The following is a 27,000-nucleotide window of genomic DNA, read 5'->3' as shown; positions in this document are numbered from 1 at the left end:
TAAAATTCATCAAAATACAATTTTAAACACAAGATTTAAAAAGAATATAGCTTTTTATCAAGCTACATGTTAGTAAGACAATTAATGATATAAAAAACCTTATTATTTTAAAAGTTCATATTGCTTTCAAGCGCTTTTCAAAGGCTATCAGGAACTTTATCAGCTTGCAGTTGATTATAGGGGCTGTTGGGTCCAGAGCACCAATAATAGCAGACCTGCAGGTACGTAGTCTTTTATTCCTGAAAAAGTTCTTTAAAAAGTACGTGCGCTCCTGGTTCAGAAACTTACAGTGGCATATAATATGGATTAAGTTCTCTTTTGAAGAGCCACATAACCGACAAGCGTATGAGACTGAACGTATCCAGGACGGTTCGTCTGCCAAGGTTGGCGATTTTCCGAGTCTCAGGGCCATCAGCCTTTTTTTTATAAAAACCGAATATGTTGTGTCAAGATACGCAGCAGGGGCAAGTTTTTTATAACTGTTAATCACAGACCAGGAGTGGGAACGGCTTGAAAAAATTGCTTTGTCTGTAATCAGCGAGTGAAATTTGGCCGCCTTATTTAATGTCTGTTTAAAGGAAGTGAATGGCAAGTTTTTTTCCCATAGGTTGGCAGTACATGTTTGCTCCAGAGCGCCAGTCAAATATTTTTTGGCTACTGAGTTTTGTTGGCTTTCTAGTTCCTGCCATAAGAATCTGTTTATAGTATTGTTTGTGGAGTTCATTTTAATTCGGTACCATACTCTGATGCATGTATAGAGTTTTCCCAGTAACTCGTTCGTTAGACCAAATTCTAGTCGCATCTGCGCTGGTGAAGATGAGCTCGGGAGTTGTAAAACCTTCTTATGGATTTTTGTAATGAGGTTATTTAACATGATTGCGTCCTTGCCCTGCATTGCAATACTAGCATACGATAAAGTAGGAAGTACTTTGGTGGCCATCACTGCCAATAGGGGTTTAAATGAGGGGCCTTCCAGTTTTTTTGCCAGTGTACTTAGCGCAAACGTTAAGGCTCCAGCTCTTTGCTTCAAGTAGTTTTTTTGGGCATTTGAGGTGAGTTTGTCATCGATATAGTATCCTAGATATTTATAATTTGATACTCGTTCCAGCTGTTTACCTTCCAGCATGATCTTAAGATGCGCCGAACGACGGTTGGTTATTAGCATTGTTTTTGTCTTAGACAGATTTAGAGCAAGATTGTTTATCGCCAGAAATTCTGTCATTACTGCTAATAGTCTAGATAGGCCCACTTTAGTTAAACTCAGAAGCACAATGTCATCAGCGTAAGCCATATGAGTAAGAAAGAGGTTGCCAAGTTTCGGTGCGTGAGCATTGCAATCGTTTAATTTACCCGAAAGATCAGAAATGAATAGATTAAATAGATATGGTGCTGGCTCTATTATGTAATCAATTCGTCAGAGGGTGTTGTGTGCTCCTGAATGGAAAGTAAACTGTCTCTCAACTGGGTGTAGGGTGCGCCATGTATCAACTAGTCCCAGTGGTCCCATGAAGCCGTGGATCTTTGTTCTTGAGGGTGGCACCTACCATGGGAAACTGCGGTCCATCTGACCCATACTATTGAGTTAAAATAACCTCCCATGATGAGCCACCCCTCAGGGAATGTGAGCAGGAGATTCCCCATATCTCTGAAAGCCGACGCTTGGAGTCCCGGTGGGATATATATTGACCCCAGCATAAGTATCTTCCCCTTCCAGCTCCCCGTGTAGCAACGTATCTGCCTTGTTTGTCCGTCCAGATTTGATCAATGGTCATTAGAAAAAATGTCTGCATCATTATTCCGAATCCCCTGGATCCCGTGCTGAATGCAGAGTGACCTATCAGCCTATACACTCACCTGGTCAAGGCCCCACATGTGTTTCCAACTAAATGCGTTTCTTGCAAGAGAACAATATCTGGGGCATGCCGTTTTATGTATTGTAGTACTATTCCACTTTTGATCTTGTCCCCCAGACCGTTGACGTTCCAAGACATCAGTTTGATCTCTTTTGATCCATTACCACTGGTTCCCCTGGTCACTTGTGGTCTATCCACGTGAAATAGACAGGTGTGTGCCTCCATACATAGGTTTGAGCTCACCATAGGGGAGGACCTGCGTCTGACCACACAGGGTGTTATGACAGTGTAAAGTTCTCATCTCTGTTCTATATTATTATCATCTAAACTACTCTTAAAATACAATAAACACAACAAACTTCCCATACTCCCCTCCCTGCATCCCTGCAATTCAGGCTTCAAAACTGCCCATTTCCCCCACTCTGCAGAGTGCCCGTCGCCCCATTGAAAAACTAAGTTAGAAGCGGTGTGGAGTGGTGGGGGGGGGGTTGTCCACACTACGCTCATGCCGCTGCAAATACAGACTAAATATGACATATTAGTACAGCAATTGATAAAAGAGATCACTTAGCCCATTATACTACTGTTTTGGATACGTCGTCTTAACTTACGTCCAGCCAATTTCCTTGACAGTATCTATATCGTCTTTTCATTATTGCTGCCAGTTCAGTGTTTCTATCCTTCGGGATCAGTGTCCTCCGCCCTTTGTCGATGTGGCCCCCCTGGTCCTATGTGCCGTTTGGGGGATTTTCCCCTCCTGGATTGGATACTCTGACCCTTCACGGGTTGCTACCATCCAGCTATTCCTGCGCCCTCTCGGAAGTGTTGAAAACCCAAGTCTTGCCCTCAGCTTTCACACGTAGTTTGGCGGGGAACAACATCCAATACTTCAGTTGCTTGTCTCTAAGCTGGGCCCGGGCCATGACGCCCTGGAAAGATCGTCTCATCCTCTGCACATTCACTGTAAAGTCGGGAAAGAAAGGCACCATGCTATTTTCAAATTTGACCGATGATGTAAAACGGGCAGTTTGTAGGCTGACATCACGATCCCGAAAATGTAAAAGTCTCGCAAATATCGGTCTAGGCGGTGCTCCTGGCTTTGGTCTGCCGCCCAGGACTCAATGTGCCCTTTCAATCGAGAAGAAATTGGAGAGGCTTTTGGGCCGGAGATACTTTGCGATCAAGTCCTCGATGAAGAGGCCAGGCGTGGGCCCTTTTGCCCATTCTGGTATTCCAATTCTTCTAATGTTGTTGCAGCGTGATCTACCTTAATAATCGTCTAACTTGTGTTCCATTGCCTTACTTACTTCCTGCAGCTGTTTAATCTGTTGCTTCTTAGTTTTGGAGTCTTGGCTGAGGTCAGTTGTGATAGATTCTATTGTCTTGACTCTATTGTTAATTTTTTGGAGATCTGCCCTAATTAGTGTGACCTCGGTGGTTATTAAATCCCTTATTTTCTCCAGCGATGTGCGTACTCCTGTAATGGCTTCCATGATATCCTTAGGTGAGGGGTCCTCTGTTTCTTGCTGCATAGTCGTCTTGGCCTCTGAGCCATGAGGTCTGTCCGAGCCTGAGCCTTTGGACATTGCGGCATGGTCAAGCTTGGTTTGATGAGTGTTTTTGGCACCTTTGCTTCCGGACATTATTAAGCACTCTTCCTGTGAAAAAGGGGGTGGCAAGGCGAGGTCTTGTCTGTCTTTCTGGCCTCTGTAACTGCGGACTATTGCCTGCTGCCTGTCTGCAGAGCACAGTCACTACATGCCCCACGCGGCCTTTCCGGTGTCACCCAGAGAAGGGGGAAGTCCTTTTCTGGTGTGACTTCGGGAGTTTGATTGAGAACCTCAAAGATGTCAAGAGGTTCACTTTCGTCAGGAGTTGGTTTGCAAATAACTGTGGCAAGTTCACCTTCAACAGCCAGTCGTCAAGGCAAGGGAAGACTGGTACCCCCGACCTTCTCCAATGGGCAGTAACCACCACCAGCATATTTATGAACACCTGATGTGCACATGATAAGGCAGAAAGGGAGCACAGCAAACTGAAACTGTTTGTGACCCACCTTGAACCACAGGTAGAGTCTATGGGCCTGCAGAATGGGAATGTCTAAATAAGTGTCAAGTGTCCTGCATGTCCAACGCTACCACACAGTCTCTAGGATCCATGGCAGAGAGAGATCCTTGGTAAAAGGGAGCATCTTGAAGCTGTCTTTCCAAAGAAAGGCATTGAGGGGGCAATGGTCTAGAAAGGGTTGAGGCCTCAGTCCTTCTTTGGTGCAAGAAAGTAATGGGAATAGCAGCCAGTCCCATCTTCTGATGGTGGGATGCTCTCCATGGCTCTTTTGGCCAAAAGAGCCACTACTTACTGGTATAAGATGGGCAGATGGTCCTCTATCAGGCATTGCACTATAGGTGGCAGGTGTGGTGGGTTGCAAAGGAATAGTATGGCCTAACCCCATTGGAAAACCAGCAGGACCCGTTTGTATGAAGTGATGCTCTGCCACCCCTGCAGAAAGTGCCTTATACTGCTGCTTACTGGGTAGTTCTGTGTTGGTAAAGGCATACTAAAGAGGTTTCGCGGTAGTTGCTAGTGAGGATGGAAAACTGAGTGGAAAGCTGCCACTGCTGACCAGGCCTTGAAAGGCCTCAGAAGCCTGTAGTGACGGTGGTGGGGGCTGGCACAGTCAATATGCCAGGCCCCTGGCATAGCCCCTAAAGCAGAGTTCTTCAATCTGTGGGGCGCGCCCCTCTGGGGGGGGCGTGACGCCATCTCAGGGGGGGGCGCGCACTCCACTGTAATCGGACCTTCATTCCCTTGGAGAAGTCTGGTATGCTGAAGGGAGGAGAGAGCAGGGAGAGGAAATCGATGGGGCACGAAGTGCCCATGCTTTTGTTATGTTAACCCTCCCAGGTGGTTAATAATTCATAGAGCAGACATGCTTCAGCTGCAGTGGGAGGCAGGATGACTTCTCTGCTAAAACCGAAAGCAAACCAACAGACACGCTTTCGGTTTTAGCAGAGGAGACCCCTTGCCTCCCATTGCAGCTGAAGCATTTCTGCTCTTATGAATTAACCCCCTCCTGGGAGAGTTAGCTCTTCCCAAAGTTTGCCGGGACATTTCAAGGCATGGGCGAGGTGGGCTCTGGGCAAGGTGGGCTCTGGCCCAGGGCCCCAGCCTTTCAAAGGGGGGAGGGGTGGGTTGGGGGGGGGTTCTGTACCCATGCCTGTATTGTTTCATGTTTTTGTCAGTAGTACTGTTGCAGGGCATCCTTCTTTATGCATTTACCTCTTGCCTTCCTCTGCTTTATGAGCTGATGGCCCTCACATGGGTTCATGTCACCTCTTTCAACTTTCTAGGATCTTCAACCATCATATCAGCCTTATCAGCCTGTGGATGATCACTCTCCCACAAGTATCTGCTTCAGTTTCCTTACTCAAGTAACACCATAATGGTGGATTTTTGGCTGAAAGAGCCAGCTCTGTTCTACAGAGTCTTGCCCTCGTGACCTTGACATTTTTTTAAACACAATGTTGTAAATAGCGTTTTTCTATCATACATTTTTAATGAGTAAGAGTCACAAGTTCACAAGTTTCAAAGCTTTATTCGATTATTAAAACAATCATAAAAGCATACAATACATGTACATTCATATTATTAAACTCTGATGGGATTGCCCCATAAAAATGATTCATAGAATAGGTCATTAAGAATTAAAAAGACAAGTTTGATGCAGCTCAGTGATACAATAAAACAAAATGGTTAAAAGACCATACTTTTCCTTGCGGCCACAGATTTCAGAATAAACATAGCTGTGTAAAAACAAATATCAGGGTCATCTAAGGAAAACAGTAACCTCATTGCAGAATTTACCGTTGTAATTGCCAGTTTTATAAATAATGGTTTTAAATAGGCAACGCGAAGATGTTTATAAAGGTCACACAGAAATAAAAAAATGCACAGTACTCTGTTTGGTGACCCCGTCGCATGGGCATGGTATAGAGGGATAGTTTTTCATAACTGGGAACGCGACCAAATGGTGGACAATTCCGAGTCTTAGTCTAGTAAGGACAAAACGATGAGATGGTCTGGTGACAACCTTTAAATATTTGAAAAAGCCAGATGAGACCCTATTGGAGTAGTAGTACTGAGGGATAGTTAACAACATAGTAGAGTCTCTACACACTTGAGCTTTCTTATGTAGATAAGAGGATTTGAGCACTTTCTTTGAAATATCAGAGAAGCTCTCCTGATCATCCAGGAGGTTGAGATTAAATAAATCCCTAGCAGTTGTCACAACATAATTAATCCATGGGATCAGTGAGCTTTTATCTAGGCGGAGACAATCAGTAATAATTCTCCTTGTAAAACTAGTTTCTTTCTTATGCCAGATTGCTCTCCACACCAACAGTGGTCTTAGACAGATTAAATCTGATAAATACTCCAGGCCCAATTCCTGGTGTATTATCACAGTGGAGGCAGACGTAGGCAGGCATAACAATCTTTTAAAAAAACTGTTTTCTTCTATTTGCAAGTCCCCATGGCGACAATGCCCCCAAACACCGGATCCGTAGAGCGCAATTGCAACACATCTACAGCGATATATGTGTAGCATGTCATATACACGGCGGTCGCCAAGCTTATTTGCAAATTTAAAGGCTCCATGGGCACTTTTGGACATCTTGGCTTTTACATTGGATATCTCCTGTGACCACATACCGTTACTGCTGAAAGTTATGCCCAAATAACAAAATTTATTTACAATTTCTATTTTTTGTCCCTCTATATGGAAAGATTTCAACTTCCTCGTTTTCTTTCTGCATGGCATAATGAATGTTTTGGTATTATTGATTTTAATTTTTTTTTCTTGATAAAACCCGCAAACTTGTCCATCAATTTCTGTAAACCTCGGGGGGTTCTGGATAGGAGCACAGAGTCGTCGGCATAAAGCAAGATGGGAACAGCCTGACCATCTACTAAGGGAGCATCAGAATTAACCTGCTTAAGCTCAGTGTCTTTTGCATTGATAAAGAGGGAGAAGAGAAGGGGCGCAAGGACACAGCCTTGTCTGATACCTAACTTCACACTGATACAATCGGTGCATTCCCCCCTTGGCCATATCTAATGCGAGCAGAAAGTTTAGAATATAATCTGGCCAGGAAATAAATGATCTCTGCTGGAGCAAGTAGCTTCGGGGGATCGCTTGCGGAGGAATTCAAGTGATCCCCCGATACGCGGTGGTGGGCGGAATTCAAAGACTCTCTGTAGGTACTATGCTTAAAATGAGTATACCCTTCTCCTCTATCATCATATAACCCACACACCTTAGTTAATGATAAAGGGCACAATGGAATATTAAAATCCCCACCCCAAATGAATACAAAATTAACATGATTAGCCCGAACAATCCCATCCAGAACCTTATCGACCTCGCTAACCGCGGTCGATCGCATAGAATCGGACAAATTATTATAAAAATTAATCAGTAGAACATTACGACCATTCTTATGTCTCAACCACAACAGTTGGGAGTGACTTCCGATCATGACATATCTTATAACCTGCACAGGGAAATTAACAGAAAGCAAAATGAGTAAGCCCCCTTTAGCTCTGCCCATATTCGAACCTTGCGCTGGAAGGTTATAAGCAACATAACCGTCATATCTGATGTCATCTACGCTCCAAGTCTCTTGAAGGCATAACATGTCGTATGATTCCACAATTTCTCTCCAGCCCAGAGCCCCCAGTTTGCTGTTCCAACCCGCAATGTTCCAACTTGCTAGATTGTACCCTCGTCTAACTTTTCTATCCCAGCCTCGGGGATAACATCCATGGCCTGGTATGTAGCATCTACAGCCTCTATATTTGCTAGATTGAGGATCGGGCTACTACATCCTTGCTTATGGGATGGACATGTGCTATTTGTGTTTCCCTGGTCTACATACTCATGCGGCACTAGGTCTTCATCTCCAATAGGGTCATAGTCCTCGGTGAAATTGGGTTGTACACAATCTCGCAACTTTAAAGTGTCCAGGGATCTTTCTTCTGTTCCCTCTTTATCCTTGAGGATTCCTTGTTCATAAATAGGAAAATGCAGTCAATCTACTGCCTCAAGACAACTGAAACGGTTGTCGTTAAGGAAGTGATCCGGGATGTGCATTGGGATCGGTCTACCCCATGTCCCCCTATTCCCAACCCGCCTTTCCACTCTCGTCCATTCCTTAATCCTCCCCTTGGCTTCCCCTACTTTAAGTGGCGGATAAAAATAGGTTAATGGTAATGACTGGATAGTAACATCCAATACTTGGTTAGGCCAAGCGCATATATGGGAGACAGTACTAGGGTCTCTAAAAGTGACCACTATGCAATCCCTGTCAATATTTTTGATCGTTCTGCCTATCCACGGAACTCTCCTTACCATTACAATCTCGCTCGAACTTTGGGGTGGCAGGGGTCTATTTAAGTTAAGCCAGTTGGTTACCTTGTTTTTCAGAGCAGCAAAGGGTTCCTTCGCCTGCTCTTTCAGAACTGGGACTCCCGCTAATATAACCACTAAGGGGTTAGCTTCTGGGGGCAGATCCGGTGTCAGTAATCTGCCCTTCATGTTATTATCTGCTTGTGCCTTTGCCTTATGTAGGACACCTGGCTTCGTGGAGTTGACCTGAGCTGCCGATGGGGGCCCGGCAACTGTATCCCCACAGAGCTGGGGTACGACTACGGCTGGGGTTGCTTTTACAGGTTTATCGTTTGAGGCAGATAAGGCTACGGGTACTTCATTATGAGTCCTCCGAGGCTGGCTGGCAATCACTGATACCTCAGTAAGCTTCCTAGTTGTCACCAACCTGTCCAGAGTACTGGAGTTAGCTTTCACCAGATTTTCCAACTGATCTAATTTGTTGTTAATCATTCTGATTCGTTCTAATAAAGGGAGCATTAAAGATTTCAGTAAGATTTCCATTTTACCCAGGAATACATAATTTGTAATAGAATCTGAGGTAGGGTTGATGTTTAAAGGGGGCCCCATGGGTAGACTAGCATATTGGGAATTTGGATCCAGCACTGGGGGGATGGTTTTAGAGATTTTAGCCACATTCCCCTTTTGAGAAACACCCTCTCTTTTCCTTTTACCATTATTATTATTTATTTTAGGCCTAGGATTGCTATTATCTTTTGCAGCCAAATTAGGGTTTTTTGCAAGGGGATTTGGTGTAGCATGGATAGGGGAGGAGGTATTAAGTAAGGAAGGTGACCCAGAAAGTCCACTGATCATGGTAGAGTTTAACGTGGCCTCTACTATATCTACCGGCACTACCAATATAGGGCCTGTTTCGGGGCGCTGGGCAGATGTTAAATCAGAAGAATCTGGGTTAGGGGAGACGGCGGCCCCTATAGCACCCAAAGACGAACGCTTGCCCGTTACAAGATCTAGCTGGTCCTCGCAGTCCCGCAGCTGGTTCCAACAAGTGCCCCAAGTTCAAAGAAATCCCGGTGTGACTGGCGGCGTCTCACAGGAGCAACAGGAGCAACAGAGTCCAAAGGTCAGTCTTTCAGCCTCGAGCGGCGGGGGCCACGAGGTGTTATCTAGTGCTGAGGGACGGGGCGGGAAGAGGACCCAGGTGGGGCCGGTGTCTTTGGCGCTGTGCTACCTGGTCCTCCCAGTCCCGCAGCTGGTTCCAACAAGTGCCCCAAGTTCAAAGAAATCCCGGTGTGACTGGCGGCGTCTCACAGGGGCAACAGAGTCCAAAGGTCAGTCTTTCAGCCTCGAGCGGCCCCCGCGAAGCGGGGGCCGCGAGGGGTTATTTAGTGCGGCGGGGCGGGAAGAGGACCCAGGTGCGGCCGGTGTCTTTGGCGCTGTGCTACCTGGTCCTCGCAGTCCCGCAGCTGGTTCCAACAAGTGCCCCAAGTTCAAAGAAATCCCGGTGTGACTGGCGGCGTCTCACAGGAGCAACAGAGTCAAAAGGTCAGTCTTTCAGCCTCGAGTAAGAGTCTATTACAGAGTCTATTACAAACATTTTGCAGACAAAATGTGTTTATGCGTCATGCAACATCCATATAAAAAGTTTATTTTAGATCAATACAGGACCTCACATATGAGAAATGGGAGAGTGTGACAGATTATTTGCAGTAATATTAGTGAACTGCTGTTGTGTTACATACTGAAAACACACATCACTATCCCTGATTATGAGATGTACACACATTTAGTATTTGACCAAAGAAGGCATGAAAGAGCTGAAACTGGATCATAAAATCAAAGCTGATCCGACTGGGGCCCCCAAAATACATTTGGCCCAGGGCCCCCAAAATCCTTAAAATGATCCTGAAAGTTTCTTTTAAAATTACACAGGCAGGCTCGCAAAATGCCAGCCAGCCTTGTGTTGTTTAAACAGCCTGCAAATTGCCTGTCTTGACACTAAATAGTGTATATTCATGGCTGGCTTTAGCGCTGGTGGCACCTGGTGCAACAATTTTTTTTTGGTACCCCCACACCCCATGACTGCCTCCTCGGATTCTCTCACTACCACCAGGCATATGTGCCATTCATAAGTTATTGCTAAACACAGTGCCTCCCCATGAGGTCAGCGCCCCCTCCATAGGTCAGCGCCCAGTGCGGCCGCACCTGTTGCACTGCCCTAAAGCCGGCCCTGTACATATTCATTTGTAATGTGACTTTTCTGTCTTTGTTCCCTTTTATTATCAGTCATGGATTATTCAGGCAGCTCTAGAAAACAATTAAAAGTTATTTCTATTCATATTTGCTGTTCAAAGTATGCACAGACAACTGCTGAAAAGTTAGCTTTAGGTGACTGCTTATTTTTATCCAATCTGTGACATCAAAATACTAAGGTGGCAACCCTAATGATAAGATTGGAAGTTTGTTGAGGGATGAGCACATTATTTTCTTCCACCACCCTGATCCCTGGTTACTGCCATAATAGCAATAGTTTAACACATTTGAAACCCTACACTGCCATCAATAACATGCTGAGTTATTTCAAGTGTCTGGGATTGCACCTTGCATTCAGACAACTCGCTCCTCATTCTCGCCTTTCACTTTCACCCTCACCCTGCACTCACACTGATGCTGATACACTCACACCATTCACCCACTTACCCTCCACTCACAGTGATCACTCTGCACTCACAGCGATTACAATGCGCACACACTGATCACAATGCACTCACACCATTCACCTGCTCACCCTGCCCTCACACTGATCACCATGCACTCACACCATTCACCCCCTTACCATCCACTCACAGTGATCACTCTGCACTCACAATGCACTTGCGCTGTTCACCCTGTACCTCACCCTGCAGTCATACGAGAACTCTACTCAACCTGCACTCGTGACACTTCACTCACCTATCCCCCTCACTGCTCAATCTGCAATCTCACTCAAATAAGCCCACCACTAACCATACATTTATTAGTCCCACACTGCACTAACATGCGCACCCAAATTCATATGATCACCTCACTCACCCCAGTACACAAGTATGGGGATATCCTGCCCATCAAGGTTTTTGTCCTAAATTACAAAAGGAGGCATCTAAATGCACTTCAATCCAGCCTTCCAGGGGCCCCTTGATAGTGACAGTTCTGTTTTTGCCCTGATGGCCTGGAATAATTCCTAAACAGATTCTTGCAAATACTGCCGGGCTCGACAAATCTAAAAAATCTTACTTGACCTGCAGGTCGAGTGAGTAGACTTTTCTACTCGACCTAACAGCAATGCACTCGACCCACAAATTGATCGCATAATGGACTTTTTTCAAAACATTTGCAGCGCCAACAACCAAGGAAAACGTTGGTCAACCAAATTAACGGCAAATTTTATTAAGTTATCACCCATTTAATTTAGCGGTCACACAATCTGCACAATCCGCACCTTAGAGGTGATGGTGACACTTTCTTGCGAGCAAAATCAAGCAATGAAGGTGAGGAAACATACAAATATTCTTATGCAGCAGCCTGAGATTGCATTTTCAAGGGCACAGTTTAGGACTTGATTGACAGTGCAACTGTCATTTGACCTTACTACACCAGTCATTCTATTATACAATTCTCTGCTTCCACAAATGCATATAATTCAATTTTCCATGCTATTTGCACGTAACGCTTTACATTACAACATTCTTGTAAAGTCACTTAGTCAGATCTACTGGCATTACAGTGCTGGTGTATTAGTAAATCAAATCAGATTTATACTAAACAGAAAATTAAACTTTACGTCGCCCAAAGTTTACAGCAGTCACTCAGTTAATTTTGCAAGTTAACATACCTGTCACAGACGTAAGTGACCGAGGAGACTGATTGACAACATGTACAGAGAAGACTCACCGAGATGATATGCAAATGGCAGGCGTCATATATACTGCGAGAAGACAGACACTGACTAGTTATGTTAATTTGGAAAAATTACCATGCTAGAGAGGCTCACTAAATGAGATGCCAAAAAACTGCTATAAAAAGGCACGTTTAGTAGCAAACATGAGGTCACTAACTCTCCAATGAGGTTTGTTGATACCTAGGCACGCTAGTACTAAAGCAGGGAAATACTTAAAATGTAAAAATATTTTATTGAGACAGACCTTACCATGTTGTTTTCAAAACCACTGCTATTTGTATACAGGAGAATTAGAAAAAGCCACACATCAGTAAAAAAATAAAGTGTCAAAAGGGACAGAAACTCAGCCCCAGATCGGCCAGCAGGTACTGTAGGTGGCCTTATCTGTCTCTGAAAAAGAGAAAACCGAAGACAAATCCATGTATAAGACAATGTGCAGGATAGAAAAGATTTTCGGGTGTGGTAATAACAGTAAGATAGGCTGTGCCAGGGGTGGTAGGTAGAGAGTACCGGCACTTCATTTTAGCGATGGGGACTTCTTTTTTGGTCATCAGATCATGACCCAGCACAAAGGCAGGAAGGGGAAAAGTTGGCAGAATAGAAAGATAGTTAGAAGGTGACAAAGAGAAAACATGGACGACAAGTACAAACAAGCATTTACAATTCAATGGTCTCGGCATTGTTAAAGTTAGAGCCATTGGCATTGCTCATGACATTATTTTTATTTATGTTTTTGTTTTGAAAACATAAATAAATGACATTGTCCTTTACAATGCCAATAGCTTAATCACTCGCAAATGCGAGACCTATTGCATTTGCACCCACACAGAGCCACTCACACAAAGCCACCCACACACACATACAGAGCCGCCCACACAAAGCCACCCACACACACATACAGAGCCGCCCACACAGTCATTCATATAGAGCCACCCACACAGAGCCACCTACACACAGACAGAGCCACCCACGCACACACAGACAGAGCCACCCAGGCACCCACAGACAGACAGACAAAGCCACCCACGCACACACAGACAGACAGAGAGAGCCACCCACGCACACACAGACAGACAGAGCCACCCACGCACACACAGACAGACAGAGCCACCCACGCGCACACAGACAGACAGAGCCACCCACGGGCACACAGACAGAGCCACCCACGCGCACACAGACAGAGCCACCCACGCGCACACAGACAGAGCCACCCACGTGCACACAGACAGAGCCTCCCACACGCACACAGACAAACAGAGCCACCCACGTGCACACAGACAGAGCCACCCACGCGCACACAGACAGACAGAGCCACCCATGCGCACACAGACAGACAGAGCCACCCACGCGCACACAGACAGAGCCACCCACACGCACACACACACACACACACAGAGTCACACACACACACAGAGCCTTCTGTGCATATCGCAGCAGGGGGAGCTGCGGCAGCCTGACGATATCTCGCCTGCGCCCGTCATTTCTACGGTACAACAAAGGAATGGCAATGAAAGCCCGCAGAAAGCTGTGCGACACTGTCAACAACGGCGGCTCTGCAGATTACCCCAAATGTTCCGACACCGATGCGTGCGCGGGAGCACTGTCCCTTTAATAGGAAAGTTCCTCGCTGTACAGTGTTGGAGGTCAAACTTTAAATATCATTAGTGCATTGTGCGGCGTCTGTACTGAGCGGGATTATGTAACCTGTGCAGGGAGCAGCAGATGGGAGGGCCATCACTTCATTTTCACGGGCATTGGCACTACCCAGCTGACGTGCCAAGCAGTGTCTGCAGGGAGCGGCAGGGCGAGAGCTGGGGAGGCGGGGGCACGCTGGCAGGGCTGGACCCAGGGGCACAGGAGCCCCCCCTCTCCCCTCCCCTCTCTGCCAGCCTCGGCTCGGCTTCCCCGTCAGACACGCACCCGCCTCCCCTGCAAGAAGGAGAAGAAAAAAATAAAATACCGGACTGACAAAAGGAGACACGGACAGCGGGAGGGGGGGCGGGAATGGAGACACGGACAGCGGGAGGGGGGCGGGAACGGAGACACGGACAGCGGGAGGGGGGGGGAACCGGCACAATCAGAAGGCAAGACAAGCATGCTCCTCTGAGAACAGTTGGGAGCGAGGGGCTAGGGAGAATGGCGAGGATCGGCTGAAAGCACAAGTTGCAAGTGCTGGTGTTTTCAGCTGATCCTTGTTAGTTTGCAACCACGCTGAAAACACAAACACAATTTAAATAAATAAACACACACCTTTTCCCCTGCCAGAGTCAAAGTGGTCAAGGCGGGTCTGGGGTAGTTGCTGGAGCAATGAGTGCAACCGGAGGAGACGCAGCGCCATGTGTGCTGCAGAGGCGGGGACGGATTTCCCAACGGCGTCGTGACATTTCTTCATGAGAAAGTGTCCAGAAATGTGATAAACAAGGTGGCATGTAAACCAGCAGTGAGTGCAGCGCACAGTGAAAGCGCATGGCGCGGGGGATAAAACCAAGAAACGAATGCCCCCTGAGCCTCTCTGGGCTCTAAAACAACTGTGAGCGGGGAGCCTCGCAGGGCTCAACCAATATGCCCCAAGGAGCCTCGGGGCTCCAAAACAAAGCAATGCACCAGTAGGGGGGGGGGGGGGGCACCGGCAATGTGCCCCGACGCCTCCCCCTCTTCCCAAGGTAGCACGGGGCCCTCCACTCACCGGGTCCGTGGCGGGGCTCTTCTCTGGTGCTCCGGGTGGCATGTAAACCAGCAGTGAGTGCAGCGCACAGTGAAAGCGCATGGCGCGGGGGATAAAATTAACAAACAAGGAGCTTTTTCAGCCAGGCGTAGGGGGTGGAGAAAACAAAGAAACAATTAACAGCGCGGCGCGCTGAATATGTATAATTAACAGCGTGGTGCTCGGAACTCATGACGAGCACCATGCTGAATATGTTTAATTAACAGCGCGGTGCTCGTGATCATTGTAGAAGAAAGTTCCCCTCAAACACTAATACAATACAAGTGTTGTCAGAGCCGCCCCCGTGGGAGCACAGGGAGGAGACTGCGAGCGGGCGGGGAGCTGGCACAGACTGACGAAAAAACAGCCCTGGCAAAAAAAAAAAAAAGGAAACACCCACAATGGGCCACCTCTTCATGACGAAACAAAGGGGGCGGGGCTTAAAAAACACAGAAACGCCCAAGAATCTGCTCCGAGAATGATTGCCACATCTCTCTTCCAATGGCTAGCCTCCACTTACGGAGCTAGCCAATGGAAGAGAGAGGCGGGTTAAAGCCCCACTGTTGAAGTCATAAAATCTTCGGCTCCGCCCACTGCTTTGCAGTGCAACGGTAGCCTCGACCTAAAAACAAGTGCAATCAAGTGAAAGGAAATGATAGGGCAGGAAGGAGAAAAGGTGGCAGAATAGAAAGATAGTTAGAAGGTGACAAAGAGAAAACACGGACGACAAGTATAAAAAACAAGTGAAATCAAGTGAAAGGAAATGAGGGGGTTAGGACCCAGCCCTGTAATGGCTCCCCCCTACAACAGCGGTACAGAGACCATCGGTAAACATTCAGAGACCATCGGTGTGAAAGAGAGTGGAATCGTACCAGCTAGCCTTGCTACCAGGTAACTGCTATCCAACTGTGCAGGAGGAAGCAGGTGCCCGAGATTCATTTAGAACAATTTTACTTAAAGTTATGAAGGTATTAAAGAGCTGCATTTGTCCGAGAGTGCACTGGATGCATCTCACTTGTTTGGGCTGCTAGGCTCATCCAGGTTCTACAATGGAGAGTCCTACCAATGTTCAAAACGCACAACCCATTAAAAATTCTTCACATGAAATACCTCATTATGCTCAAGGACCAATAAAATACACTCGGAACATAACGTGGCAGGAAAAGGCAAGCTGCTACAAAAGTGGACGCAGAGGCAGAACGATAACAAATGCTCTAATTAACGAATAAAGATGCCGCGCTCCACAACGAGATAAACAGGCAAGATAATACCACTCTCTGCGCCGCTCCCTTAGTGATTGCTGTTATACAAATGTTCCGGACTAATTTGAATGGCAGCGCCGATGTTCTTTCAGCGCCGAATCTCTTCTGACTGCTATTTAAAAACATAAGCGGTAGCTCTGGTCATTGCGCATATAAATCAGTCACCGTCGTGGGGGTGGAGGGAGGGAGCCGGAGCAAGGGTGACTGGCATGTACACAAAGCGTGGCGGTAGCTCTGAACACATTTGCACACATGATATAAATCAGCCATCGTCATGGGGGTGGAGGGAGGGAGCCGGAGCTAGGCCTAGAGACAGCCACATTTCCTTCGCGGACTACATGGCAAATTAGCAGGGAAGAAGAAAATGAGCTTGCTGCCTAGATGCTGTGATATGTCTACTATAGGTGACGAGCGACTGGGCGCTAGATGTTAAAAATGCCCATTAAAGGTTACATTCATACACCATTGAAAACCACGATGTTTGTAAGAATACGGTCATAATAAGATGGAAAACATTGTGTCTGTTGTATGGACTAGCTAATCATAGGTATGCGTGTGGCTCACCAGAGCGTGTTGTGTAAAATATTTTTAATGCCAACACGAGTATTCAGTGAGGTAGCAGTTCAGGCGTGCTCTGTTTCGTGACGGTGTTTTACATGTTGTCTAATGCGTGCATCACAGCACTGCATGGCAATTCAGAATCCTTTTCAGGTCGTGTAGCAAATGGAATTAAGCAGAACATATCAGGGCATGGCATAGGACAACGTGGCATGACACAGCACAACATAACTAGACATGCCATACAATAAAATGGCATGACACAGCTTAACAAATTAATGCATAACACAACATGCCGTGACGCCGTCTAACAGGGCGCACACAGAGGGAAGGATCTTAAGTGTGCCTCTCTGCGCTAGATTGTAATGCATTCCCCGCACTGCCTCTCCGCTCTGGGTTACGTGCGATGAAGTTCACGCACACTGTAGTGCCCCCTCCCTGATTATCCTCCCGCATAACCTTGCTCCATTGACAACTTAACTCCCCATTACCCTGGCTCTGTGGGGGTTATCAAGCCATACATAACTCCAGCCCTTCGCCGCTCTTATTTATCCAATTAATCGTGCACTCAGGTTATTAAATCGTGCATGGTGAGCCCCGTCACGCACGCAGGCCGCACTCGCAATATCACTGCAAAATGTAAATGTGTGCAGGGCTGTGCGATGCGTGCACTAAATACAGATTAGCGCTGCCGGCAGCTCCAGGAGCGGGAAATTACCCCATCTGCCACGTCCCCGCTGCTGGGGCACCCACAAAATAGAAGCCGCTACGAGTGTGCTTGTTGGTGTTATCACGTCAGGAGCCGGAAATGGTTCTTACTGCAAACACACAATCACCTTTGTAGGGTGACAAATGTACACAAAGCGTGGATACTCCACTCAGCGGATCGGATCAGTCAGCCCAGCCTCGTTTGACGAAAGGATGCAAACGCAAGTTGTCGAAACTGACTCACCTCTGCAGGCCAAATCGCCCTGCACTCTGTCCCGAGTCCCGACTCCACCGAGGAGAGCGCGTGGTGGCATGCTACGTCACTGCTGCACTTTAAGCAGCACAGCGCGGGGGCAGGCCAGGGCCGTCATTGGTAGCGCTTTCGCGCGCTACAAGATTGACGGCCCTGGCACCCAAAGAAACAAAAGTCAGCGCACCACAACACCACCACCACTAAGTTAGGTGGTGCGTGCATGCTGCCCCCTAGAGCCTTTCACCGCGCACCGCACCACCTGCACTCGTATCATGCTGCCCCCTAGAGCCTTCACATGTTACTGCACCACTGCCAGATAGCATTTGCCAGGCCGGTCAAGTAGGCCTTGAAACTGACTCGACCTTCACAAAATTCACTCGCATTTGCGAGCGGGCGAGTACATTTTTCGACCCCTGTGCTGTTTTGTTTAATTTCTTTTTAATGTGATTGATGTGAGGGAGTCTATTACTATTTGCAGAGAAATGTGTTTGTTTCATGCAACAACCATAAAAAAGTTAGATCCAAGCGGGACCTCACATATGAGAAATTGGAGGATATAACAGATATTATTCACTGTAAAATTAGTGCGCTGCTGCTTTGTTACAACAGTGAAAACACATTATTATCTCTGAATAATAGATGTAAACGCTCTTAGAATGTCGACTACAGCGCCTGTGCACCGTTAGTAGACTGGCTAAATAGGGTATGGCAGAGCTGAAAGTAAATCATTTAAACTCAAATCTGTACAGAACAGCGGCTCCCAAAATAGTTTTTGCCCAGGGCACCCAAAATCCCTAACATGTCCATGCCATCAGAAAGTCTGTCAGACAACATTGCTCTGAAGTAAAATAGACAACATCATTAATTTATTATTAGTTTTATTTTTTTAAACCTAAGTCTGACATGTCCTAAACCCCCATTGCTTCAGGCAAGCAACTTATCGTACCACTAAGGAATTCTTTATTAGGTGTTTGTTCAGCGTCCTCTGCGGAGTTTAAACTGTCTTCGGATCCATAACTGGTTGGTGGGCAATTATCCCATTATAATGCTGCCTAAGACGTTTGTTAAGGATTTCTAAAGAAGATTTGTTTCTCGTGTATCAGCTCTGAGCTAGGGAGTGCTTTGACAACACTGTCTCCCTTACAGTCCCTGTCTTGGCTGAAAATGTCTGCAGAGTATTCAGCTTAGGGAGAAACTGCTATCAAAACTCTCTTGCCTTTCAACTCGTCCTATTTATGTGAGATTGGGTTCTCAGCACTTGCAATATTAAAGGATAAGTACGGTTCAAGACTGGATGTGGAGCACAGCCTGAGGATGGCAGTAGCAAAAATCCATTCACAGTTTGCCCATCTCTGAAAAACAGGCACACCTGTCACATTTATGTTGGGGGTTTTATTATCAATCCATGTCCTGTGTAAAACAAAGTATTCTAGTAAAAACAATTTCCAAACATTTTATCTTGGAAAGTGGCGTTTTTTGAGCTTTGTAATAAGCCTCTGTCATTTCACCACACCCACTCACAAACCTGCAGTTTACTAAACACTCTTATTGTATTGAACATTATTTGCTGGATATGCCCGGAATATGCGCGTGGGGGTCGATTCCAGACATTTCCGTCAGGTGGAGGGGGGGGGGGGCCCAACATCTAAAAAAATTCAGCTGGGGGGGCACAGTCTACAAAAGTTTGAAGACCTCTACCCTAAAGGATGAACTTGTTGAGGGAATTGCCGAACTGGTGCTGAAAGACCTAGATAGAGATTGCCATGACCAGCTTTCTTTAATTTGCTCCAAGGCTGATTCCACTTTCTCAATGTCAAAAGCCATTTCCATTGAGGATACCTGTACAATCCAGGAGAAACCTGCATACCTCATCCATGTGGGACGCCGCAGCACCATGCTAGTTACCATGGCCCTGCCCAGACAGTCAGTGGATGACAAATTTGGCAGTATCCCAACCATCTTGAACAGTTTGGGCCAGTGCAGGTCTTCTGCGACCCCAAGCAAAATATCACCCATTGTTAGACCTGGCATCCTTGGTGATATTTTCCCCCTAACTTTTTTGCCTTCACCCCTTCTGTTTTGACAACTTCATTTTTGCGGGCCTTAGGACTCTGCACTTTACCACTGCTATACAGTGCTAAAGTGCTTGTGCTCTCTCTTTAAAACCCAGTAGAATTGGCTTATATCCAAATGGCATATTTAATTCACTGGTGAGTGCCTAGTTAAAGTGGCACTATGTGTGCCCATGGCCCATAAATTAAATGCAACTAGTGGGCCTGCAGCACTGAGTGAGCCACCCACTTTGGTAGTCATTTAAACATGTCTCAGGTGTGCCATTGCAACCTGTGTGTGCAGTTTTTAAACTACCATTTCAACTTGGAAAAATAAAGCCTTTTGTCAGGCTTAAACCTTCATTTTTAAATACATATGTCACCCATAGAGTAGACCCTGGACAGCCCAGAGGGCAGGGTGTAGTGTATTTATAAAGTAAGACATGCACTTTTAAGTTTTACATATACTGGTAGTGAAAAACTCTTACATTCGTTTTTCACTACTGCAAGCTTTCCTGCCCCATAAGATAACACTAATTCTCTCTCATGGTAAAGTCAGATTTGTGATAACAATATTGAAAATGCCACTTTTAGAAAGTCGGATGCTGGGTCAGAAAACCTGGTTCACCTGGAGTCCTCCTAGGGTGACGAGCAACCTGTAGACTGACTGGGAGAGTTAGGAGAATGGCTTATGAGTCTAATAGTGTATCTGAAAAAGTTTCATTACGGGGCAAAAAGGGATCAGCTGGTGCCAGGCTAGGATGTAAGACCTCTGTAAGGACATTTGTTTTAACCTCCATAGTGTGGAGGTGAAGTTCGAGAACCTCATCAGCCTGTTGTGAAGGAACTACTATCCTCCATTAGTGATCCAGTGGATGGGGAGGGGGGCATCCCAATATCAGGGGAGGTGCCCAGGCCACTGGCCTCCTGTAAGTCCACATACCAGTAATCTGCATCATAATGAGGGTCAAGGCCATCCATGTCCCCCCCATTGTCATCTTCATAAGGCTGACTTTGATTGGAGGCTGATCCAAAAAGCTGATGAAATGTATGAGGTGTGGTAGTAGGATAGTGTTGGAGTGTTGGAGTTCGATTAATTCAAAATAGGCTGTGGCATGCCAAGTTCTTAGGACAATGTGGATGATGTCAAGATAATGCCAGTTCGGAGTCGGAAAAAATGATAGGCTACAGTTCCTCCTCCAGCGTTGTGTAAGGTTCTCACCTGAGTACTTTTCTGCAGGAGCAAAAGGATGACACAAAGCTAATTCCCGACCTCACCCTCGAGGTAGGAACTCCAACTGAGTCACAGTCTACCCAGCCCGATGGGAGAGGAGGGGATGGGAAGAGAAAAAACATACATCCCTCGCAGACTGCTCTAAGATGCAACTGTCTACTCAGGGCTAGACTGGTTCTTCCTATGAAAGAGAAAAGAAGAGTGAGAGGCCAGCTAGTATCTAGTGCAAAATAAAATATGCGAGGAATCTCAGGGATTCTATACCTTAGATCTCCCCTCACCCACTTGACGGTATATATGTAAGCAGGATTAGTGGTATTTGCATGTGTTGGGCTGGAAAGTAGAGAACATATAAATGAGTATAAGCAGGTGACAACTGTCAGTTAAATTATTAATTATTTGGGTACTGCCTCACCTGTCCTAGCATTATTAGTAAATAGGTACCAATTGTTGACAACGATAAATGCTTCAAAGTAAGACTTTCATTTCCTTCATGATGTCTCATCAATCAAAAATGTAAAAAGAAAACAAAAATACAGGACCTTTATTTAAACAGAAAAATGTTCTTCTTTAGATTGGATATGGTCCTAACACTAATAACAATATTCTGTTGATTTATTTTTATAGGTTTTGTCGGCTCATTATATGCAAAGAAGTATTTGTATCCAGAAGGTGTATGCCATCATTAGATAAGTATCTAAAATGTTACCATAGTTTTGTAGCACATAGCGCGTTACCCATCACTTGTATATTGACAATGCTTTAAATGTCTTCTTTTGTTTTCTCCCACAGGTTTCCCTAGCTACAAAAATCCAGAGAGCATGAAGAGATGCAAGGAAAGGGAAAGAAGAACTAACGAAGAAGAAGTCAACGAAGACACCGATTCTGACAAGGACAGTTTGGAAAGACCAGGAAAAACAAGGTAAGTGGTACTAGAAGCAGAGAGCTACCTACCAACATGAACTGCTAGAATACCAAGCAGCTTCTTGTCATCAGTGCTCATCTTTTGTGTGTGCGCTCTTCGCCCCTGCCGCGTGTTGGCTTGCGGCATGCACGACACACTGGTGGCATTAGCATCAATAAACTAGGGTCGATGCGGAGTGCAAGATCAAGGCTGATGCTGGTCCAGAACCTGAAATGGGTTTAACGGGGCAATATGGCACTGCGGGCCAACTCATCAGTGGTAGTCCAATTAGAGGACACTGCAGATACTAATGGCCATAGGCACACCAGAGGGAGCTGGGAACCTGTCAAAGATGTACAGCATAGCCTCTCGAAAGGCTTTGCCTTGTTGCAAGGTTACTGATGGACCCCAGAGTTCAGGGTGCATCAGGACCAGAGATGGAATGGGTTCCTCGCTGGATAAGGATTGAAACTTGGAAGAACGGTGATGCCCTTGTGCCATCTCTAAGGAGTGGCGTGAAGGGTCTGAGTCCTGCTTGCAGCTGACGAATGCCTTCAAACTTTTCCAAGGCCACTTTGGCCGAAACATGTTGACCATATGACCACATAAGATAGGGCAATTATAGAAATCCCCATCCTCTAATTTTTAACTCTATCCAATGGGGGCATCAGAATAAAGGACAGTTTTCGCCCACCATGATATAGTTTTAGATCACACTTTTTTCACTAGTCTCTTACTAGTTTTGCCCTCTGCCCCTCACTCTTGTACATCGATATTGCTCATCTTTTATTTCAAAACACTTCCGCTCCTCCCCTAGGGGAGTTGTAGCCCACACTGAATTCCTTGCAGTCCCAGTGTGAGGAGAGAACCCAATGATGAAGCATGTCACCTTCGGATGAGTGAGGGTTCTTATACTAACAGTGCTCTATCTTTGCTTTAGCAGTGCCTTCCTTTCATACCCACCCCCATACATAATGTGTGTCATAGGATATCTAGGAACCTCCTTAAAATGTCCCCAATAGGCACATAGAGGGCATCCATGTATGTAGTCTTAGAATGCTCTTTGCTATTGGATCAGACAATGGGTATTCTTGTTCAAATTGGATGTTTAAATCCTCAGTATTATTCACATGCATCTTGTGAAAAGGGTCCTTTGTGTGCTCTGGTGAATGATGACTAGTTATTTCAGGCATTTCCCACATGGCAAGGATATGCAGATGAAAAAGGACACACTGAAAAGGAAGACCAGATACCAAAACTCTCTGAAGTAAAAACCTTTCAACCACATGCATTTGTTATCTTTTTATATTTCGTACCAGGAGGAAAGGATGACAACCTGTTTGGTTGAAATTGCCCCAAGGAAGTCGTGTCCACTAGACTCTCTGTGTTCAGATATGAACACAAGAAGCTTTGCTCATTAGAGGAAGGCAATTCAATTTTTGAAGGCTTCTTGCTTACAGAGATGTGAAAGGTGTTTCTCACATCTCTGGTGGCAGCTTCAGCAAGCACTGTTAAACACAGTTGTTAAGACTGCTGACTCATTTAATAGAGTATACCTATCATCCTGTTACCCTTTCCCACTGGGAGGTAGACACAGGAATCTTTGACTCTGTAGGCCTTCCAGTGACTTCAGCAAAAAAGGAAGATTCATCCTATGGAATAGTGGAAGCAAGTCCCTTAAAGGGCAGGTATTGACGTAAAATAACAGCAACAAAAGGTACCCATTCTTCCAGGCAAGACAGGAGAGGAAAATAAGAGTTAACAACATCAAAAGCATTCTCAAAAAGGTTTGAAATTGCCTTTAGATAATTTGTGCAAGAACCACTCTTGATCCTCAGTAACATTTCTCTTCTTTGCCTATGAAAAGTCTAGCAGAAGAGTGTGAATTGGCTTCAAGAGTAGCACAGTGAATGGCACACGGTTGACAGATAAGGGCATTGGTGCCAGAGAGAACTGCTTGAGACAGCTGTTGTTTTGGCTGATGTTAAATGCATCACAGTGAGCCCACAGAGAGCTTCTCTAGCAAGGGAGAAGCTTGAGTCAATTTTAGTTGAGGCAGAAAAAACACGAAACAGAAGTATCAAAGTCTAACATGGACGGGCTATACCAGGACCTTGAACTTTAGAGGCATTGTCTTTTCAAAGGAGCCACTTCCTGTGAGTCAGAAATGGTAATCATTACTAAGGGTGATGTCGTCATCAACTCACCCTGGAAGAATTTAGATGGGTGCTGATCTGGCTCTGATCTCAAAATCTGGAACAGAAAGAAGTGTGAGGCAGTGTTGTCATCAGTTTGTTTTTATTCTGTTTGTCAGAAGTCTTGTCCACAGAACAAGAATGGTGACCTTGTGTTTCTCTTTTCCGTCCTTGCAAGGTGACCGAAAACCAGGCTAAAGCATAAAGCGAAGTGAGCAAAACTATGACCTGCTTTTAACTTATAGCTTTAGCTAGCATTTTTCAAAAACGTCAAAGCTACATTTTGAGAACTGATCACAACTACTAAACACACCATTCCTGGGAATAGACAAATTTACCCCTACAATAGCAAAAAGGGTTGAAAAATTGCAAAACATCAATAAAATGACAAGGAGGTGGCAATCTCCAGGAATTGGTGTCTGTAGCAAGCAAAAAGAAATAACTTGTGTCATGGGTCAAGTGGCACATTTAAGAGTCGAAACATCCCATCAGTTAGTGTTGCATATGCAACCCTGCAGCCAAACAGTGCTGTGGCTCTACCTAAATTGCAATACTGAAAACATTCAGGGTCGTATCTGACACTTGAGGATACTTCAAAAGATTTTGAATTTGCAGTAACAAATACTAAGAAATCAATTCGAAAAATATCCTTGCTAAAAAAGTGAGTGCAAGCTATGTCTTTCGAGTCTTTTCATTAACAAGTTAGAGAAAGAGACCTCAAACTAACTGTGGGACATTCATCTTAATAAACCAGCCTAAATAGTATCACCTAAACACCCACAACAATATATTTGAGAAGGCATCTTAATTTCCGACCTCTTAAGGGCTTGTCGATACAGTAACCTTGTCGGTGACATCTTAACTTCTATTTGCTTCACCGAAACGTGACACAGTAAATGTTAACATATTCCTATTTTAATGTTCATGCTTATGGGCTGTGCTTTTTGTATGAGCTTGGTTAGTTTAAGAATTCCAGGTAAAGGTTTGTAGTCCGCTATCAGTATTTAGGTCAGATAGAGGAGAGGATGTGGCCTAACGGCTAGTGAGGTTGACCTCGAAGCTGGGGAACCTGGTTCTAGTCTCAGCAGGGACGCTCAACAACCTGCGATTCTGGGCAAATCACTTAATCTCCTCGTGCCTAACCAAAAAATGTATGTGTCTTTCTGTAACGCACCAGGTGCTCATGTAAAGCGCTCTGATACCTTCGGGTCTTGATTGCGCTATTAAAACACCCCCCTTGTATGTTTTAAATCAAACAAAGCAAATAAGAACAACTGATATAATTGAACCATGGGTTTACATTTAAAACAATTAGTCCCCAATTCTTGTACCTACCTAACTTAGTGTAGACATGACTAAGAGTCCGAGCAGGCTGAACACGGATTGGATGGACATCAGAAATGCTCTGGACAATGATCCCTTGCTTCTTCAGCAGGTTTTTAATTTCTTTGGATTCTGCCAAAACAGTTACTGTAGAAAAAACAAAGGAACTGTTAACATATTGCATGTGAAAATCTAGATTTTAATATGAGCAGCAATGAAACACTAAGAATTTGCAAATTAACCCTAGATTTGGAACATTAGTTCTGGCATCTTATCTTTTACCTTAGATAACAAAATGTCATGCTTGCAACATGCTGCTGGAGGGAACATCATTGCTTGATTTTTCTCTTTGAGATCACAGCCTCATTCAATCTATTTATGGAATCCCCAAGAGAAAGTAAAGCACCAAGCGGTAATCACTGTTTGCGGCTGATTGGGTCCTTGGTGCAATATCAAACTGACTGCAAGGGAGCGCGGGTCTAATACACAAAGCAGATCCACCCCAGGCAAAGATTTTACCTTCTGACTTAGTCACTGAAATGGAAATCAAAATTCTCCAGTGGGGCAAAGCAGCAAGATCTATCTGACAAAGTCCCTTTGAAGTCAGATAGACACTGAGTGGGGTCCCGCTGAAGCCGCTGGTTTTGACAAGAAAAGTTCAAGCAGAAAAAGTCAAATTTAGCGCCAAGGGTAGTCCTCTTGTTAGCTGGATACTTTTGGTGCCTTTACCTGGTCAAAAATGTTGCCTTTGGACTTAGTCTCTTGTTTGGAGCTCAGCATCCTCTAGTACAGCACGGCACCAAGCTGTATGGAGAAGGTTGCACTAAAGTCAGATAGGCTTGCTGAGAGGGTCTGCTGAACTGATTTTTCTGGAGGTAAAAAGGTTTGAGGGGGAGCAATCTGAATTTCTTGACCAGCAAGATTGCACCTTCAGCGGATTGTTATAGGTAATTTCGACCCGGTCCTTTGGAAGTACAACTTTTTTTGAGCCAAAAAAGTTAGAGATTTCGGAATAAGTCTTTTTGGATGCCACTAAGGCTCCTAGGACCTTAGGGACAAATAAACACCGCTAATTAGGACCAAAGGGATTTTAAAGACCAGGCTCTGACAGATTCCCCAGATACATTAAATAACAAATATGTCAAAGGGTCTAGAAAAAGAACTCAAAACAAAGCATGCTCTTCACTCCAACTGTTCATTTATGCATGTGTGTTGACAAACTAAGGTCATGCCTGTAGTGGTCAACCAAGGATGCCCATCAGTCACCATACGGAACCGCCCTTCATCATTTGGGATTCCGAACAAGACCAAATACAGGAGTGCCCCTGTACTATCATGATGGAAGGTCCAGATGTATATAAAGGTACCTTTAACCAATCAAGTAGATCGTACTATGGTCTTGTTAATTCAATAGAGATAATCGTAGCACACACGTGATATGCGGGGACTGATGTTTGCAGTGCACAAAAATATGTGTGAAAAAAAATTAAGAAAATGTGATTAAAAGTGGATGAGAGGATACTAATAACTTTATTCTAGTGCTACCCCAACCTCCACTATTAACAAGCATTTACCATGCAATGGTTTCGCCTTTTGAAAAGTTTGAGCTATT

The 27,000-nt window shown here is 45.2% G+C and overlaps 1 protein-coding gene across 1 annotated transcript in view; it reads right to left on the bottom strand.

Annotated features, from left to right (window-relative positions):
- The window catches only part of PHKA2 (phosphorylase kinase regulatory subunit alpha 2), a 779,558-nt gene that overhangs the window by 457,455 nt on the left and 295,103 nt on the right, over positions 1-27,000 (bottom strand). Inside the window, exon 15 of the mRNA XM_078657648.1 lies at positions 25,401-25,535. Coding sequence (XP_078513774.1) covers positions 25,401-25,535 — 135 coding nt within the window. The remainder of the gene's footprint in view (positions 1-25,400; positions 25,536-27,000) is intronic.

Source organism: Lissotriton helveticus, chromosome 8, assembly GCF_964261635.1.
Source record: "Lissotriton helveticus chromosome 8, aLisHel1.1, whole genome shotgun sequence".
Classification (NCBI taxonomy): Eukaryota; Metazoa; Chordata; class Amphibia; order Caudata; family Salamandridae; genus Lissotriton; species Lissotriton helveticus.
This window is presented reverse-complemented; position numbering and strand designations above follow the sequence as displayed.